Source organism: Ochlerotatus camptorhynchus, unplaced genomic scaffold, assembly GCF_037179485.1.
Source record: "Ochlerotatus camptorhynchus isolate MF236.1 unplaced genomic scaffold, CSIRO-AGI_Acam_v1.1 ptg000434l, whole genome shotgun sequence".
Classification (NCBI taxonomy): domain Eukaryota; kingdom Metazoa; phylum Arthropoda; class Insecta; order Diptera; family Culicidae; genus Ochlerotatus; species Ochlerotatus camptorhynchus.
This window is the reverse complement of record NW_027040920.1, coordinates 7,238,748-7,257,850: the sequence shown is the minus strand read 5'-3', so window position 1 is coordinate 7,257,850 and position 19,103 is coordinate 7,238,748. Positions and strand designations below refer to the sequence as shown.

General features: G+C 42.0%; 1 protein-coding gene across 1 annotated transcript in view; it reads left to right on the top strand.

Annotated features, from left to right (window-relative positions):
* The window catches only part of LOC135711702 (putative inorganic phosphate cotransporter), a 62,320-nt gene extending 43,426 nt beyond the window's left edge, over window positions 1-18,894 (top strand). Inside the window, exons 3-5 of the mRNA XM_065234655.1 lie at window positions 17,044-18,174; window positions 18,234-18,475; window positions 18,533-18,894. Coding sequence (XP_065090727.1) covers window positions 17,044-18,174; window positions 18,234-18,475; window positions 18,533-18,721 — 1,562 coding nt within the window. The 3' untranslated portion in view covers window positions 18,722-18,894. The remainder of the gene's footprint in view (window positions 1-17,043; window positions 18,175-18,233; window positions 18,476-18,532) is intronic.
* The last annotated feature ends 209 nt before the right edge of the window (window positions 18,895-19,103 follow it).

Sequence of the window (19,103 nt, the reverse complement as noted above, 5' to 3'; positions counted from 1 at the left end):
CGCGATTGGTCAAGGCGACGATGGATCGAGTGATGTGCGTTGTTCGAGTATCGGGGACACTCTCGAGTTCCTTTGAATCTCGAAGGGGGTTACGGCAAGGTGATGGACTTTCGTGTCTGCTATTCAACATTGCGTTAGAATGTGTGATCAGAAAAGCAGGGATAAACACGAGTGGCACGATTTTCAGGAAGTCCATCCAGCTTCTTGGCTTCGCCGATGACATCGACATCATGGCACGGAACTTTGAGACGAAGGCGGAAACGTACATCAGACTGAAGGCTGAAGCTAGGTGGATTGGACTTGCCATCAACGCATTAAACACAACATACATGAAAGGAAGAGCTTCAAGGGAAGACAATGATAGCCTCCCACCCCGAGTTCAGATTGACGGTGACGAAATCGAGGTGGTCGATGAGTTCGTGTATTTGGGCTCACTGGTGACCGCCGAAAATGATACCAGCAGAGAAATTCAAAGACGCATTATGGCAGGGAATCGTGCCTACTTTGGCCTCCGGAGGACACTCCGGTCGAATAAAATTCGCCACGCAGTTGACTATCTAAAAGACGCTGATTAGAACGGTGGTCGTCTGCAGCCACGAGACCGTGACTATGCTCGTGGAGGACAAACGCGCCCTTGGATGACGGAACGTGGAGGAAGCGAATGAACCAATAATTGCACCAGCTGTTGGGAGAACCATCCATCGTTCACATTACAAAAATTGGGCGACTACGGTAGGCTGGGCATGTCGTAAGAATGCCGCACGACGACGCAGTGAAAATCGTTCTCGAAAGCGCCCCAACAGGAACAAGAAGAAGAGGCGCGCAGCGGGCAAGGTGGATCGACCAAGTAGAAGGCGACCTGCGGACCCTTCGCAGACTACGTGGCTGGCGAAGTCTGGCCATGGATCTAGTAGAGTGGATACGACTTCTTCGGACAGCAGAGGATAACAAGGCCTTAGCCCGATTGTAAGCCATAAAATTGATCCAAGAACGAAAAACCGTGGAACTGTGATATTAGAATGAATTTGGAGTCTTAACATAAACATGGAACCGAATGAACATGGGACAGTCCTCCGGAAGATCCGTAAAAATGGTCCATCCATTATACTGTTTCTAAAGCTCCGTAGTTTTGTCGAAAACACTTCTAACTGTTATATATGAAAGAATTTAGGGTCGAGACATCATCATGAACCTGGATGGCCATTGGAACTTCCTCCAGAAGATCCTGATCATCCGTAAAAGTGGATCATCGATGAAACTGTGACAAAACCGTGGTTTTTTTTCGAAAACTCTGGAACTGCGATTTAAGATAGAATTTAGGGTCGTGACATAAACATGGATCCGGATGGCCATGAGACTGACCTCCAAAAGATCCGGCACATCCGTAAATTTATCATACTGTGAAACTGATCCTAGAACTCTGCAGTTCTTTTTTAAACACTGTGATATAAGAAACCTCTGGATCACTTTTACGGATGTTCCGTATCTTCCGGAGGATGGTCCTATGGCCATCCAGGTCCGTGTTTTTTTTTATCTTTATTAAGGAGACTTTCAGCCCTGGACTGGTTCATCTCCGGTACGTGTTTATGTCATGACCTCGAATTCTTTCTTATATCGCAGTTTCACATGCTTTCGAAAAAACCGTAGAACTCTAGGATCAGTTTCAAGGATTGACCATTTTTAAAGATGTTCTAGATCTTGCGGAGGATGGTCCCATGGCCTTCTAGGTACATGTTTATGGCACGACCGCAAATAAATTTATATATGACAGTTCCAAATGATTTCGAAAAAACCGTCGAGCTCTAGGGTCAGTTTCATACAATTACCACTTTCACGGATGTTCCGGATCATCCGGAGGACGGTCCTATCGACATCCATGTTCATGTTTATGTCACAAGCCCAAATTATTTCTATCATCACAGTTCCTAATGTTTATAAAAAAACGTGGAGCTCTAGGATCAGGATCGTGGATTTACTACTTTTACGGATGTTCCGGATCATCCGGAGGACGGTCCCATGGCCATCTGGGTCCATGACCCAAATTCATTCTTATATCACAGATCCTAATGTTAAAAAAAACACTGAGCTCTAGGATCAGTTTCATGGATTGTCCACTTTTACGGATGTTCCGGTTCTTCCGGAGGACGGTCTTATGGCCATCCAGGTACATGTTTATGTCACGACCTCAAATATTTGTTTATATCACAGTTCCTAATGTTTTAAAAAAAACCGCAGAGCTCTAGGATCAGGATCATGGATGGACCATTTTTACGGATGTTCCGAATTTTTTGAGGACCGTTCCGTTGTCTCCAGGATTCATATATAGGAACCATGACTGTATTCTGGCTAATTGTGAACATTTGTGCCCATTAATCTAAATTACAGATCTTGCGCCACTTGCAAAACCCTACAGACACACCTTTCAAAAAAACGTGTACAACTCTTTTCGCTTTTTAAAAAAGTAGACGACTCTATTTTTGAATTTTTTGCAATTAAAATCATCTAGAAACCCTAGTAATTCTAAAGGTACCACAATTTTTGAAATTCATTAAGAAATGGATAAATTGTGCTATTGCAAACTTGCCGTTACACGTTTTTCGGAGGCTTCGTAGTCGGCGTAAAGTTTTTTACCCACCGTATTCGGAGTGTTAATTAATACCCAAAAGGAAGCCAGATAAACAATATGCTTTATGCGGGTACTTTTTTGGCTCCTCTATAGGGTAGGTTTAAATTCCTACCCACATATAAAGGGTTGTCCCGTATTAGGTGGATATGTTAAAAAGTCATTGTACTTTCGTCAGATTGTACTGTAAACTAAACAGCACTAACGGTTGTCCTGTACAATTTTCGGAATTATTCTACGATTTATATCTGTCTATGCTTCTATTTTACGTGGTCTCAGATACTAAAAAGTAATATCATCAAACGTTTTGAAGTTTGGATTCTTAAAAATTCCAAAACACAACATGATGATATTTTCAGATACATGCGTTTGGTAAAAAGTAATGGTTTTTACATACCTATTTTGGGGGCATCAAAAAAAAATTTGATTTCCGAAATTCCCCCTTGGGAGATTTTCGAGAGTGAAAAAAGTCAAACTTTGACGCGTTTGCGCCACCCCTAAATCATGTCCGATTGAGCTCAAATTTTGCATAGGGTCTTTTTTCGAGGCAATAAACATTTTGTATATGGTTTGTTAGCGAAATTAAAAATTACCATTTTCGCTGGTAGTCTAATACACACACTTTACCTTCTGTTCTTGCATCTTGTAAATAAGAATTATAATTAAAATATCGCATAGCTTCATAAATCCGAAAAATAGCATTTTAGCTGTAATGAGCATTTGCAAGCTTGAGCAAGATCTCTGTCATTTGCATTCTCACTTTTCACATCACAGCAACATATGAAGATGCGAAGCCGAAAAGCTGCTGTCAAGCAAAACAACAACAAACAACCGGCTTGATGCGGTAGAAGAACTCGAACCGCCTGACCAAATACTCCAGATCCAGCAAATTATACGTACCCGCCGCCGTTCCCGTTCCCATCGTTCAACAACCTGCCGTTCTCTGCGATACATCACCGAGATTCTGCTGCGCCCGTCGAAGAAAGTCTCCGTTGAATTACTTCTTTAAAGGAAATATTTCATCTAGAAGGAAAAAAGTTGTTTTTTTAAACTATTATTCATTATATTCGGAGCATGTTTCGTTCTTTGGTTTCTCGTCAGCAAAGTCTATACCCGAGCAGGAACGAATATCTCGATACCTTAAATTGGTATGGATGAGCCTGACATAAGAGGTAAAATACCAGAAAAGAATACTAAAAAAGTGTTCCCACAATACCATTCCAATACCAAATTATGAAAATGCAATACCAGCACAATTCCACCCAGGTATTCTTTTGGTATCAAAAAATCATGTTTTGGTATTCACAAAGTATTTTGTATGTAATTTTTTGGTATTATTCTTTGGTATTTTACCTCTTATGTCATGCCGGTCAATACCAAATTATGGTATCAGATCAGAATTAGGTATTCATTAGATATTTTCTCCTGCTCGGGTAGCGATGATCCTGTACTTGGTTGGATCGGATTTATTCTTGAGAATCTTCAGATCGCCAACAACCCTTTCCTTCCACTCATTCTGAACCATCTGCAGTAGCTTGGAGCAAACGCAGAACATTTGTTTTTTGTCTTCCTCACCGGTTTTTACTTCGATTTCGTCGGTTAGATCGATGATGGGTTGGATGAGGATCGTACTCACCGGAAATATTGGGAGCTGTGTCTTTATCTTCCTCCTCCTCTTCGACTTCAGCAGTGTCGACTGTGTTGATGCTCTGGCTGAACATTCTGGGGTAGTGGTTGACAGCGTTTCCTTCGGAGCTGGAATTGTGAATCGGATGTTAATCGGTTTTTATCCAACAGGGAAGATATTTCCTATGTATGCCAGTGATTTCCCACAACGATTTCACGTTCTCCTCGGTGGACATCTGAAAACGATTTCTGTGGTTATTTTACGAGAACAAATCGCATATGTCCACCTACCTACAGTTAATTCACATTCAACGTTTTGAAACGGAGGAATACGAACAAAACGCACTTCCAAAACAATAACAGCAACAACAGCATCCAATCGGCACAGAGAAGCAGATGAAAATCCACGCCAATGCACCCCCTTTCGTCGCTTTTCCAGCATCGTTCAAGCCATTTTCTGAACAAAATATGGAATTCACATCGTTTCAATAGCTGAACAATTCTATTTTGTTTACAAACAAGAGTTACGTCTAATATGTGAAAGGGATAACCGGAGTAAGCCAAGGAGTGACCAGACAAAAACATCGATGAACGTCGACTAAATTTTGAGGTATAGTGAGTTACTCGCGAGTTACTGGCTGCAAAACATCAACTCAGAGTAAAGCTGTCTCACCCCTTGCCTTGGACACTTGAAAATTTACAAAAATCGAAGAACAACAAGGATTGGTTCAATATTTGAAGGTTATACGCTTTTTTACTTGGGGCAAGACAGTTTTTGATCATGAGTAAAATCGGAGCTAATTTTGAGTAACTTTGAGTAACTCGAGTTGCTCAACTTAATGTTGATACACATAGCAACCGATACTGTCAAGCAAAGCAAAGCAACAACATTTTAAACGGTGCGCTTGCAATGCTTAACTGGGAAGATCTTTCGGCAATGAAAGGACAATTGCACGTGTACGAAAGGAACTACAAGCTGCCCCCTCAAATTCTGTGGAAGATTTTTATGGTGACCTTACGGAACAGTCAGAGCTGTCTTGCTTTACTGCCATGCCGATGCAGTTCTATTACAGGGGGGATTCTGTACAATACCTAGGAGGGTTCCAGTCAATCGCAAAGGGGATTTATGACAGTCTCAGTAGAGATTCCGAACAAACCTAGGGGGAATTTCAGACAATCCCAGTTCGGCTTCCCAACAATATCGAAGAGGACTTCGGAAAATCTAATGAGGGAATGTGTGTGTACCATCCCAGGGGAGATTCCGGACAATCACAGGAAGAATTTCACTCAATATTAAGAAGGATTCCTGACAGTCCAGGGGGATTCCAAATAATCCAGTCAATCCAAAGGGGGATTCTGGACAATCCCAGTATGAAAAATGAGATGTGGTGGATCTTGCACCCCTTCGACGATCGCTCATTAACAAACTACAAATAAGTTTCAGAATAGAATCAACTATGAAGTTGGCCAGAACTAACCTATTTTGACCTAGGATGAACAGTTAAATAAAATACCGCATTCAACAATGCTCCTTTTGTGCTAAATATAGATCATCACAACAACACCAGAAGATGAAAATTCAACCCGTTTCTGATCACCCTTTTTCAACTCGTGTCTATTGATGGTTTTTTGAAGAAGTATCAGTGGAAACAACGAACGCTTCTGGAGAGAATTGACCTAACTGTGACTTTTTCCAGCTAAATATTCTCAGAAATTTAAATATTCCTCTATAAAATGTTGCTAATCACGGTATACCGTGGTTATTAATAATTATTATTAATGATGAGTTTCCTCATTTCAGGCATGTAGTGCAACAAAATGTGAAACCTCTTTGACCGATTTTGTGAGATTGAGTATTAATTTTCATGAGCTAAAATTAATCTTCAGAAAACATTTGGTCGAATTCCTACTTCCTAAGTCTTGAATTATCATTTCCAGATTCTCAGGAAGCTAGTTTGACTACCCGAGAAGCAGCATGTTAAACATATGTTATATTAAATATGACCACGTAACGTGGGTAGATCACCTTTTCGTGGTACGTTACGGGATGTAAGATCTACCACCGAATCTTAGTCTTGACTACTTCAAACTAGGGGTACAGGATTTTTCAGTAATCAAAGGAACACATCTTAGTCCTTGTTACTTTTTATGCCTTGTTTATAGTGATAAGTCCTCGGGTTGCCTGTACCGAGGATGATCTTGAAACAAGGAAAAAATGAGTTAGTTAGTCTTCATCTATGTGATTCCTAATCTTCTATTCATTGTTCTCTAGTTTGAAGTGGTTAAGACTAGGGTTCTGATGCATGGTCATTATCGGTGTCATTGCTTATTTTTATTGCTAAGGAATCCCATTTCGACTGACAAAGGGGCGCGCCTTTGGAGGGTATTCCAACACTCCGAAGGGTATAAATAGCGGGACCTTTCATTTAGAATCGATTCCTTGCGATGAAGGCAAGAATGACAACTGTATCAACACCGAATACTTCATCATTTCTCAATACGACATGCACTAAACTAAGGACACGGGCTATACTACAATAGATCAAATTACTGGTCGCAGTAGTGTTATGTCCCGAACAAAGGAAAAAAAAATATGACCACACAACCCAAGTATTACTTGGGAAAAATATAAGAGCCTATCCTGAGCGGGGTAGAAATACACCACCGTCAGGAAAGCTGGAAGAAACTTCCGGAGAAAGTTGGAAAAACTTTTGGGGAAAATTGATTGAAATTTCCGGAGAAAGTTTGACGAATCTTCCAAACGAAAACTTCCAAATTTCTGACACAATATGTGAGAAATTCCCGGTTTCCACTTCCAGCGGTAGCCCGTAGGACTTCTTAGGGTAATCTGAAGATACTGTTGGAACGAAAAGTTGATGGAACTTCCGTTGAACAATGGAAGAAATTTGCGGGAGAAGGTGGAAGATTCTTCCAGGGCAAGTTTAAAAAAAATTCCAGGAGATGTTGGAAAAAACTTCCATGCAAAGTCAGACGAAACCTTCCAGAGAAATCATAGGAATCCTTCCGAAGAAGCTGGTTGAAATCTTCAAGGGGAAGTTGGAAGAAACTTCCAGAAATTGTCGGCAAAATATTCTGGGAGAAATCCTGACGAAGTTCAAGTTTTAATAAATAGCCACCGAAAATTATAACTGGTTACTGCATAAAAATATTTCCCGATTCCCGGAAAGAGTCTGCAGCTATTTTTAGATTCCCGCGTAGCTATAAATGGCTGGGAAATGGAAAAACTAACACCACCACATCACCAAAAGCTTCAAAAACATTACACTTTAGCCATCCATCCCTAGAAAGCAAAATAGACCTAAACCTCCCCTGGCCTGGACAAGATCCATCTAATAGCGAATTCGTTTATTATCGGGGTTGGAACCAGTTCCAACCCGTGCGAACCCGAACTTTTTGTCAGTGCGAACCTCAACCCGTGCCAGGTTTTAAAAACTGACGTTTGCTAGAAAACAAGCAGACCCAATCTTGATACCCGATCCAAGTTGGAACTGAATAATAAACGAACTCGCTATAACTTGAATCTTTTGATGAATGAAAACTAAATCTGGAAATCAAAACATTCTGTCAGACGGCGATTGTTTGAACATTATTTGATGAACAATATTAGACTACTTTGTTTATTTTTGAGTAAATATGAGTAACTCAAATCTACTCACTGCAAATACATCGAAGTAACTACGTGGACAGGACGGGGCAATAATGAACAGGCCGAGACTTAACGAACAAAAGAATGTTTTATTAAAGCAAACTTGAATTGCTCACATCGAGCTCTTGAATTGGAATGACAGCGAAAAATAACAGGAGTGACCAGGTCAGGTAATCCAACGACTACTTTGATTTTACCTCCAGCATCGTCCGAAGTTCCTCAAATCGTCCGACGTCCAACGATTTAGTTAAGAAGTCAGCCAACTGGTTGTTGCTGGCAATCGGCTCCACCAATAGCTTACCAGCAGCGACATGATCACGAAGAAAATGGTGTTTAATGTCGATGTGTTTGGCTCTCTTACTCTCCAAGTTCTTGGAAAGACTGGACGGTGCTCGTCGTGAAAAGTAGCACGAAAAAGTGTTTACCAGTGCGATGGCTGATGCAAAGTTTTCCATTCCCCTGCTTAATGGGACGAATTGGCAAACTTGGAGGATCCGGGTCGAAATGTTGCTGTCCCGTGAGAACCTGTGGCACGTGATTAGTGATGATCCTCCGATAGTAGCGAACAGGACGGTTGTTTGGCAAGCAGACGACAGAAAAGCGAAAGCGACGTTGATCCAGCTGTTGGATGATAGCCAGCTGTCGCTGGTGAAGGACTGTGCTCTCGCTTGGGATACCTACAATGCGCTGAAGAATTACCATCAGAAAACGACACGTTCTGTTCGTGTGTCATTGCTTAAGAGGCTGTGTTCCATGAATCTCGCGGAGAATTGCGATGTCGAAAAGCACTTGCGCGTTTTCGATGATCTTTTCGATCGCCTGGATGCAGCTGGGATGAACTTGGACAAGGACACCAAGGTATGCATGCTGCTTAGGAGCCTTCCTCCCTCGTACGATGGTCTAGTGACAGCATTAGACAGCCGATCGGATGACGACATTTCACTGGACGTTGTGAAGTCAAAGCTCGTTGATGAGTTCAATCGGCATATCGAAAGGAAAGGTGTTCCAGTCAAGGTAGAGAAGGCGATGCGATCCGCGGAGGGTAGATCGAGCAACGAAACTCGTACCTGCCACTACTGCAAGAATGTTGGCCACCTCAAGCGAAACTGCCGGAAGTTCCTGGTGTCGCAGCAGAAAAAGGATGGGAGTTCCTCGAAGGCGGAAGGTAACGTGAAGGCAAAAGCTGCTCAGAGCGATGCGAGGAGTGTTGCGTTTACGGTTGCAGGTTGCAAGTCGTTCTTCAGGTCGTTAAACGAGTTTGCTGGTGGTTTTATCACACTGGTAGACGGTAAGCGAACACAAATTCAAGGCGAAGGATCTGGCATCGTGTACGGCATCGACGGAGCAGGTAAGGTGACCAAGATAGATGTAAATGACGTGAAATTCGTACCCGGTCTTGCTACCAACCTGATCTCGGTTGGTAAGTTGACCCAAAAGAGGTTTAAAGTGGTTTTTGATACTGACGGGTGCGATGTTGTTGATACGGATGGTACCGTTGTCGCAACGGGAGGTTGTCATGGTGGGCTATACTACCTGCGCGTTGCAGAGGCATCGATGGCTGCATCGGAAGGTCAGCATAAAGTGGATTGCCAACATCAGTGGCATAGACGGCTGGGCCACCGCGAGTGGGCTGCTGCCGAGAGAATCGTCAAAGAAGAGTTAGCTACGGGCATGAAGGTGAGTGACTGCGGGTTGCGATTGGTGTGTGAGTGCTGCATGGAAGGCAAGTCGGCCAGGCTTCCATTTCCTCCGGTTGTTGATCGGAAAGCATCGCAAGTACTGGACATCGTTTATACGGACTTGTGGACTGTATCACTCCTAGTGGAAACCGATACGTGATGACCATCACGGATGATTACAGTCGTTTTACCGTAACGTACCTCCTAAGGAACAAGTCAGAGGCAGCACAAAATATTAAGGACTACGTCAGATGGGTCGAAAATCTGTTTGGTCGTAAACCGCGCGTGGTGCGATCGGATGGAGGGGGAGAGTTCATCAATAAGGAGCTGCGTGGGTTCTATAAAGATGAAGGAATTCAACAGCAGTTCACCACCGCCTATTCCCCTCAGCAAAACGGACTTGCTGAACGAAAGAATCGTTCGCTAGGGGGAAATGGCCACGTGCATGTTAGTCGATGCAGGATAGGAGAAGCGCTTTTGGGGTGAGGCAATTCTCACAGCAACCTACCTTCAAAATAGGCTTCCCTCCAGATCCATCCAGAAGACTCCCTATGAGCTTTGGTGGGGGAGAAAACCTGATCTCAGTCATCTCCGTGTGTTCGGCAGTGTAGCGTTTGTACACGTGTCGGATACCAAGCGAAAGAAGATGGACAGCAAGGCAAGAAAGCTTACGTTCATCGGCTACGCGATTGAGCAAAAAGGGTATCGATTTGTGGATCTCGAAACGGATTTGATCACCGTTAGCCGCGACGCTCGGTTCATTGAGCTTGGAAACGGATCGTCGTCGGTGGAATTTTCAGTTGCTGAATCGAAGAAGACTCCGGATGAAAACATACAGCTGATTCCCTTCAAAGAAGAGAAGGAAGAGCCAGATAGTCAAGAGACTAATGACAGTTACACATCGGCATCTGAAGACAACAGTGAAGATGAGGATGAAGGTGCACCGAGTTCGGATCTTCGTCAATCGAAGCGGTCTAATCAAGGAAAACGACCGCGGTACTTGGAAGATTTTGATCTCGAGTTCGCCGTTGGAATTGCAGCCTGTGCAGTGGAAGGCCTTAGTGAACCTCGTGAGAGCGACTGGACCGCAGCGAAGCGTGTTCTTCGTTTTCTGAAAGCAACGAAATGTCATCAGCTGCAGCTAGGAGGCGAGAAGGATCAGAACCTAATCGGGTTTTCGGACGCCGACTGGGCGGGTGACGTCAAGAGTAGAAGATCAACGTCCAGAATGGTATTCAAGTTTGGAGGCGGAGTTGTTACATGGGCTAGCCGACGCCAATCAAGTGTTACTCTTTCGTCGATGGAGGCTGAGTACCTAGCCCTCAGTGAAACATGTCAAGAAGCGATATGGCTCAGACAGCTCCTCAATGATTTCGGTGAAACCCAGAATCAACCCACCCTCGTAATGGAGGACAATCAAGGGTGTTTGGCATTCGTGCGTTTCGAGAGAAAAAGCAGACGCAGCAAGCACATAGACACAAGAGAGCGTTTTGTTCAGGAGTTGTGTGTGAAACAGCAAATACGACTAGAGTATTGTCCGACTGATCAGATGCTTGCAGACATCATGACCAAGCCGCTTGGACCGCAGAAGCACCGGGAGTTTTCTGAACTGCTTGGGCTAAAGGAGAACTGAAGAGATATCCATTGAGGGGGAGTGTTGAACGGGACATTGCATACCTCTTCTGTACACATCGTTGATTCCCGTCCTCACCTCATGGAGTTCACCTACCATACGCGCAACCTTGGTTCGGTACGTGACAGCTGCGAGTAAAGTTCATCTTCATAGAAAAGCGTAACAACCGCGTGTATTCTTTTAATCGCTTAATAAAGTAAACTTGTTTTTTCTAGTATTTCGCGTGTGCGTTATCTCTCCGTAATTCCGAATTCCCGTATGGCATTCCACTGTATAGAACCTGGACTTGCCGTCAGATGCGAGAAATGAAAGAAGATTTTTCGAAGATTGATTCGCTAGTTGGAGATTTGGTTAAGCATCTAAACTTGAGATTTAGATGTGTCTCCCCCCCTCGACTTGTGGGCCGTTTTCAGTTGACTTTGCCGTGTTTTAACTTGGCCTTCTTCGGATAGAGATTCTATCTATAAATCAAACAACTCGTTCGGTTGATAATCACAAACGATTTAACTCATATATATTTCTCCTGGCCAGTCTTGTAAGCGGTCACGGTAGTCGACACATTTTCTGTGATAATTGACTGCCTTTGCCTCCGACACTTGCAAAACAAGCTTTCATAGTACAGTACCAAACTAAAACGTCATATGACAGGCTCTGTCATACGACACTGTCGCCGAAGACCGTCACGAATGTATGTATTTTAGTTTTTATCATAATAAGAGCTGCTGATGGTGTGCTTGAGTGAATTCTGAAAATAGCAAGCAATGATGTCCTAGTAATAATATTTCTGATCAGAAATGATCTGATTTACACCAAATTGAGGAATTACAACGAAATCACACATGTCATATGATAGCTATTTTGATAATTTTCTTTTAGCTCGAATGTTATTTTACCGCTCGTGTTGTGTGAGAGAGACGACGGTAGAGCATGAGTGTTCGAATACAAACAGACTGTCGCGCACGACAACGAAGCGAGTGTAGTAAAAAACGTCGACTGTTTCAACCCCTGCTCCTGGCATCTGTTCCATATCTCATGCATTCCACTTCAACCCATTTAGTATAGCTATCCACCACTAGCAAAAAAAATTTCTTTTCAAAATAGAAAAAATCTGCATGTACGCGGGAAAATGGTTTTTTTGTCGGAATCCATTTGGAGTATTTTGCAGGTTTTGTAACCGCTGTCATTTCATTGCAAACGTTGCAAGATTTCACAAATCTTTCGATATCTGAATCCAATCCGAACCAAAACACACTTCTACGTGCCAGCTGCTTAATCTTACTCATACCGGAATGATTCATATGGAGAAGTTTTAGTACTTTATTTTTCATAGCATCAGGAATCATAACTCGATCTTTAAACAAAATGCAACCATCTACAATTTCCATTTCTTGATGAATAGCATACGCATCTTTAATTTTTTTTATCGAAACGTTCTGGCCAGCCCTTATCAATAAATATTAAAAGTTGTTTTGTAAAATCATCATCTTTTGTTGCCAGAGCAATTTCATTGTAATTTATCGGAAATTCATTCGTGAAGTTTAAACTTTTAACACATTCTTCATCTAAATTTGCTGGAATTGGTTCAGGAAGCGGAAATCTGGAACAAAAGTCAGCGTTCCCCAATCTGCTTGAAGGACGATAAATTATCTCGTAATCATAGATAGCAAGTTCTCTCAAATAACGCTGTAATCTTGTTACAGAGATAGAAGTCTTCCCTTCTTTCCCAAATATACCGATGAGAGGCTTATGATCTGTATAAATAGTGAATTGTTTTCCGTACAGGTATTTGTGAAATTTTTTTACAGTGCTTACAATAGCCAAAGCCTCAAGATGTGAAATTGGGTAATTTTTTTGAGCGTTGTTCAATGAAAAAGACGTAAAGCATACAGGCCGTTCTTCGCCGTGTATCACATGCGCCATCACGCCTCCTAAACCATAAGAGCAAGCATCAGTTACTATTGCTACCGGTTTTTCAGGATCAAAGTACTCCAGTAGTTTAGGTTTCAATAGGTAATGTTTACAAACATTGAATGCCTTTTCGCACTGCGTGCTCCAAATATATTTAACATCTTTTTTAAGCAAATTATAAAGACAACTGATTCTGGATGATAAATTTGGGATAAATTTGGCATAATACGTTACCAGTCCCAAAAATGCCTTTAATTCTGTCACGTTTCCAGGAGCTTTCGCTTCGCGAATAGTTTTAACTTTGTCAGGGCAAGGTAACAACCCTTTGTCCGTTATTACATGCCCCAAGTAAGGCAACTCATTTACAAAAAAATTGCATTTATCTAATTTGACTTTGATATTAGCTTTGGCTAACCTTTCCAGAACTAAATAAAGTTTTGCTTTGCAATCTTCTAAATTTTTTCCAGAGATCAATACGTCATCCAAGTAGCAAACAACGTTTTCCAAACCTTGGAGCACTTGGTCCATTACTTTTTGAAAAATAGCTGCACTAGAAGCAGCTCCTTGTGGCAAACGTTTGTAAAGATATAAACCCTTAATGGTGTTTATCACCATAAACTTCTTGGAACGCTCTGATAACAAGAGTTGGGTGTAAGCACCAGCTAAATCTAGCGAACAAAAAACTTTTGAACCACTAAGGGTGGCAAAAATGTCTTGAATCAGCGGCAAAGGGTAAGAATTCGTGACAATGACTTTGTTTATTGTGACTTTACAGTCAATAACAAGACGAATACTCTGGTCTTTCTTGACCACCGCAACTACAGGTGAGGCCCATTCGCTGGCTTCAATTGGTTCAATAATTCCATCGTTCTCCAAATTATCTAAACAATCTAAGACTTTCTGTTTCAGCCGTAAAGGAACATCGTATGCTTTCCTAAACATCTTTTAAAACCAAATCACCAACATAACCTTTGATTGGACGAGACAAATCTTTATCAAAAACCGAAGGAAACTTACGCTTTACGTCGTTTACTATCTCCTCTTCCTGCAGCGAGTTGATGCAAGTTGTAGCCAGTGTTTGTTGATTGAATGCTCTTCTCCAGTCTCCAAAAAATATGTCCAGCCAGCTTCTTCCAATCAGAGGCACGAATTTGTTATTGCATCGTAAAACAATCAAAGGAAGACGTTGGTTTAATCCGTTCAGCTGCACAAAAACATTCGCCTTTCCCAAAACCTGTAACTTTTTGCCATCAATAACCACCAACCTTTTGTTGCACACCTCCAGGCTTAAATCTTTAAATTTTCTTAGGAAAAGTTCTTCTGAAATTACACTTTCCGCTGAACCGCAATCCACTTCCATAGTAAGGGATCTGCGTTCAATTTGTGCGTCAACATAACAGGGTTCATTTATCTTATTGATTGAAGAAATCATCAAGCATGCAAAATCCTCTTCATCAGAATTGTCCTCTAAATCAGTCTTTAGTCGCTTGAAAAGCCCAGAAGAGTCTGAAGTACTAGGCTTGGGAGAGCCAACAAAATTTACATTTGGTTTACTTTCACGTGGGTTTTTTTCTTTAAGACGAAAACAATACTTTTTTGTGTGTCCTCTCTTCTTGCAATGAGAGCAAAAATATGCTATTTTCCCTGGACTGTTATTATCTCTGCTGTCATATCTGCGATCATATCTATTGTAACCTTCATTTCTAAACCGAACAAAACGATTCCTACTATCGCTTCTACTCCTTCCTCTGTAACCCGATCCTCGACTTGATCTAATAGGTGATCTACGACCAAGCCTTGCTATGACGCCTAGTCGTGGTTCATCGTCCCTTTTCAACGTATTGGTTCTGTCCGACGCTATTTCTTTGTTTACTATTATTCTCTCGGCCTTGCTAGCTGTGAGGTCTTCTTCGTCGAATAGGCGATTCTGCATTTGACGGTCATAAGTCCCTATAACAAGCACATCTCTAATTGCTCTGTCTTTAAATGTACCAAAGTCACATTGCTCAGCTAAAGTTTTCACATCAAGTACGAAATCTACTTTGTCGTAATGTTTTTTCAGGTTTTCCGTGATTTCTTTGTACGTAAGGTCTTTGAAATCGCGACCGGGGAATAACAGTTTTAATCGAGAAAAAACTTCAGTGCCACAAACAGCTAAGAAGGATGATTTATAATCATCCGGGGCAAATTTGTTATGATCAAACATCCATTCAAGTTGCTCCAAATATTGAGCAAAAGGAATGGTTCCCGGCAAAAAAAGGCTCGGTACTGGTGGACAATGGCATCTTGAACAACAGGCGATGACAGCACCGAACTCACCAGTAGCAGCAACAACAACGTTTCCTCCGATGATTATTGATAGCAGCAGCAGCGATGTTCTCACCACCACAGCAGCTAACAGCAACAGTAGCAGAACCAACAGCAGTAGCAAATACGCCACCACTACAATAGCAATACTGTAAAGGTCAACGTACGATGTCGCAACTAAATCCAATTGAAGTTTTCACTGAACAATTTTCCTTCTAATGCTCTTTTTCTCTCTTCTCACTTAATGTACGTTTTCACAATGACTTCCACGGATGCCGCAAATATCACGCCTCACTATTCCTGATGGCACAAAACGAAGATAAACTAAATTAAAATGATATGAAAACCGGGTGAACAGAATAAAAGAATCAGCGTTACGAAACAGCCAACTGCGATTTTTTTTTTTTTTCACAAAATGGCGTTGCTGATAAAAATACGCTGCATAAGGATTTTCTCTTTGTTGGCTAGATACAATTTGACTCGGTCCAAAATTTTAACAATCACTGAGTGAGGAAAATCACTGATGTTTATAGCAAAACTAGCAAAAATGTCTACAAAAAGGTATGAAAACCACGCCACTAGCAGAACAATAGAGCTCAACGTTATTCTTCTGATAACAAAAAAAAATTCTTACTCTTGCTCGAATAAAATGTCTACCACCCGATGATAAAAATGTGGGCTTTCACAAATTTCCCCGTTGATAATTCGTTTATCCGGGTAAATACTGCCACTACGATAATCTTCACTAAGTTTTCACTAAATTTCACTTTTTACACGCGTTGAAAGATTCCTATTCCATCCTCGTCTCCACTGTTTTAACTTGGCCTTCTTCGGATAGAGATTCTATCTATAAATCAAACAACTCGTTCGGTTGATAATCACAAACGATTTAACTCATATATATTTCTCCTGGCATCTGTTCCATATCTCATGCATTCCACTTCAACCCATTTAGTATATGCCGAATGTAAACAAGAATGAAAAAAGCACACGCTAAAAATTGTTTCTCTAATTCTATATTGCTGAAATAAACATGCGTTTGAATTTAATTCTACCATAAATATTTTAGTTTTAAACATGTTTTCAATTTAATTTGAATAATTCATATGTTAAGAGCATAAACATTTATATTTTTGATTTAAATGAACCAAATTCGTATCCGTGATTAGATGTGCCGTGCGATGATTTATTTAAAAAATCGAATACGCCGTTTTGAAAAATTTGGTGACTTTCAAAACTGCCAATTTCCAGCCCACAGTGAACAAATGTGCGAAGTATCATGGAATTCGGAATTCAGAGAGGGGAAAAATAAATCGATTCGTCAATTAGCATGTATTTGCTTTGGTAAAAGAAATTCCAAAATCAATAATGTCACTGCCTAGATCTAAGCCTGCAAACTTCCACGTCCACAATGATGTGCAAATATGTTTGGTGAAGCAGTCCCACAAAGCGATTATAAAAAAACAATTTGCAGATTGTACACCACGCGCAACGCATGTCCTAAAAACTCGCAAACATGCCACAAACACATAGCATCGCGTAAATTGATGATTAATTTTGTTTATTTTTAGAAACCTCCTCAATTTCCTTTGTCTTTCAGGAACCATCCCGAAGCGGCTGACGGTCGCCGTAATGATCTTCGTGGCATGTGTAACATCGTTCATGATGCGTGTCAACATGTCGATCAATATACTTGCCATGGTTCAGCCGACGGCCTCGCTTGCAAGGCTGCCAACAAACCACACCACAATCATACAAGCGGCAAAACTAGTTAATGCTAGCAGCAGTACGGGGGATGAATCACCGATCACAGCCACGACTGTTGCAGCACTCCTTTCCGTTGACAATGGGACGACCGTTTCATATGATTCGTCGCGCATTGAGAAAGATCCGGAACTGCAGAATTTCGGTCCCCGATATAGGTGGGATCAGAAAACCCAAGGCAACATCCTGGGGGCTTACTTCTACGGATATCTGCTCACTTCGCTACCAGCTGGACTACTAGCCGAACAATTCGGGCCGAAATTGTTGATTGCTGTTTCCTTTGTAGCGAGTGCCATCACAACCGCCGTAACGCCAGTGCTGGCCGAGGTAGGAGCATGGGCTGTAATAGGCTCGAGAGGTATGATTGGCCTGTTGGCGGGCTGTGTCTACCCATGCCTGCACAATCTCATATCCCGTTGGATACCGCCGAATGAAAGAGGCAAAGTGATTGCCTGCATCGCTGGTGGAAGTACCTTCGGAACTGTGATCACATGGCCCCTAGCCGGTATCATAACCGAAAAATTCGGTTGGGCAACCTCGTTCTACGTATCGGCAGTGTTTGTCCTGGTAATTGCGATCATTTGGGTGTATCTGATTGAGGATTTACCGGCTCAGCACAAATCCATAACCGCAGAGGAAAAACAGTTCATCGAAGAATCGTTCGGTGGGACGGTATCAAAGGCAAAGTCCAAGCCACCTTTCGGTAAGGTGCTCATTTCGCTACCCTATCTGTCTCTCCTGCTGCTGCACTATGGAAATTTCTGGGGCATGAACTTCTTCATCACTCAGGCTCCGAAGTTCATGAACGAGGTTCTAGGGTTCAACCTGTCCAGCTCCGGATTCCTGTCCAGCTTGCCGTATCTGGCACGAATGTTCTCCGGATTCTTCTTCGGATACATCGGTGACCTGATCCGAACAAAGGACCTCATGAGCACAACCGCTATCAGGAAGTCATTCTGCTTGTTCTGTAACATTCCTCACTGCAGCTGTCGTGAATCACCATTAATAAATCCTTCCATTTTCCAGCTCACCTCATTCCGGGAGCAATTCTAGTGGCCCTTCCATTCATCGGCCAGAATCCATTAGTGTGCGTAGCATTGATCGTGGCATGTTTGGGCGTCAACGGAGCATCCACCATCACGAATCTTGTCAATGCCCAAGATCTCGCTCCCAATTTTGTAGCCACCCTCTACGGTATGATGAACTTCATTGGCACTACTGCTGGATTTGTTGCACCCATGCTGGTGGCACATTTCACTGCGGAGATGGTAAGTCCAGGTTGTAATTAACAATTGGAAACAGTTTACTCATGCACCTTTTTGCAGAACACGATGGAGCAATGGAAGAACGTTTTTCTGATAACTGCTGCCATCTACATAGCTACCGGAGTGTTTTTCATGTTTTTTGGATCAGGAAAGGTTCAAAGCTGGAATGAGGTCAGAGATCAAGCTTCGGCAGAGGTTGCTACTGCAACGGGCCCTCCGGACGAGTGTAGTAACGTTAAGAAAGAATGACTGGTCCTGTGCATTCATTGTCAAGCGTGTCAGTATTGTTCTAGGAAAGTGTAGTGATAATTGTGTAGTTTAGCGAATATTTATTTATGTTTCTTGATGAAATAATAAAAACCTGAATTTTTCCACCTATGGTAAAATCTAAAGGGTGTTACGATCAAAATTTGGTCAAACATGAATGCGTGTAAATTGATTAAACGTTTTATTAAAAAAATCAAATTGTTTCTTTTTTTAAATTTAATTCGCATAAAATACAGAGAAAATATTCAGCTAAGCTTTCGGTTGACCGTATTCGAATTTCCGGACCTTTCGTTTGACTCCTCCAATCAGATTCTGTACAGCCTCCTCGTCCACTTTGTTCGCAGCAGAACACCAGTTTGCCTTA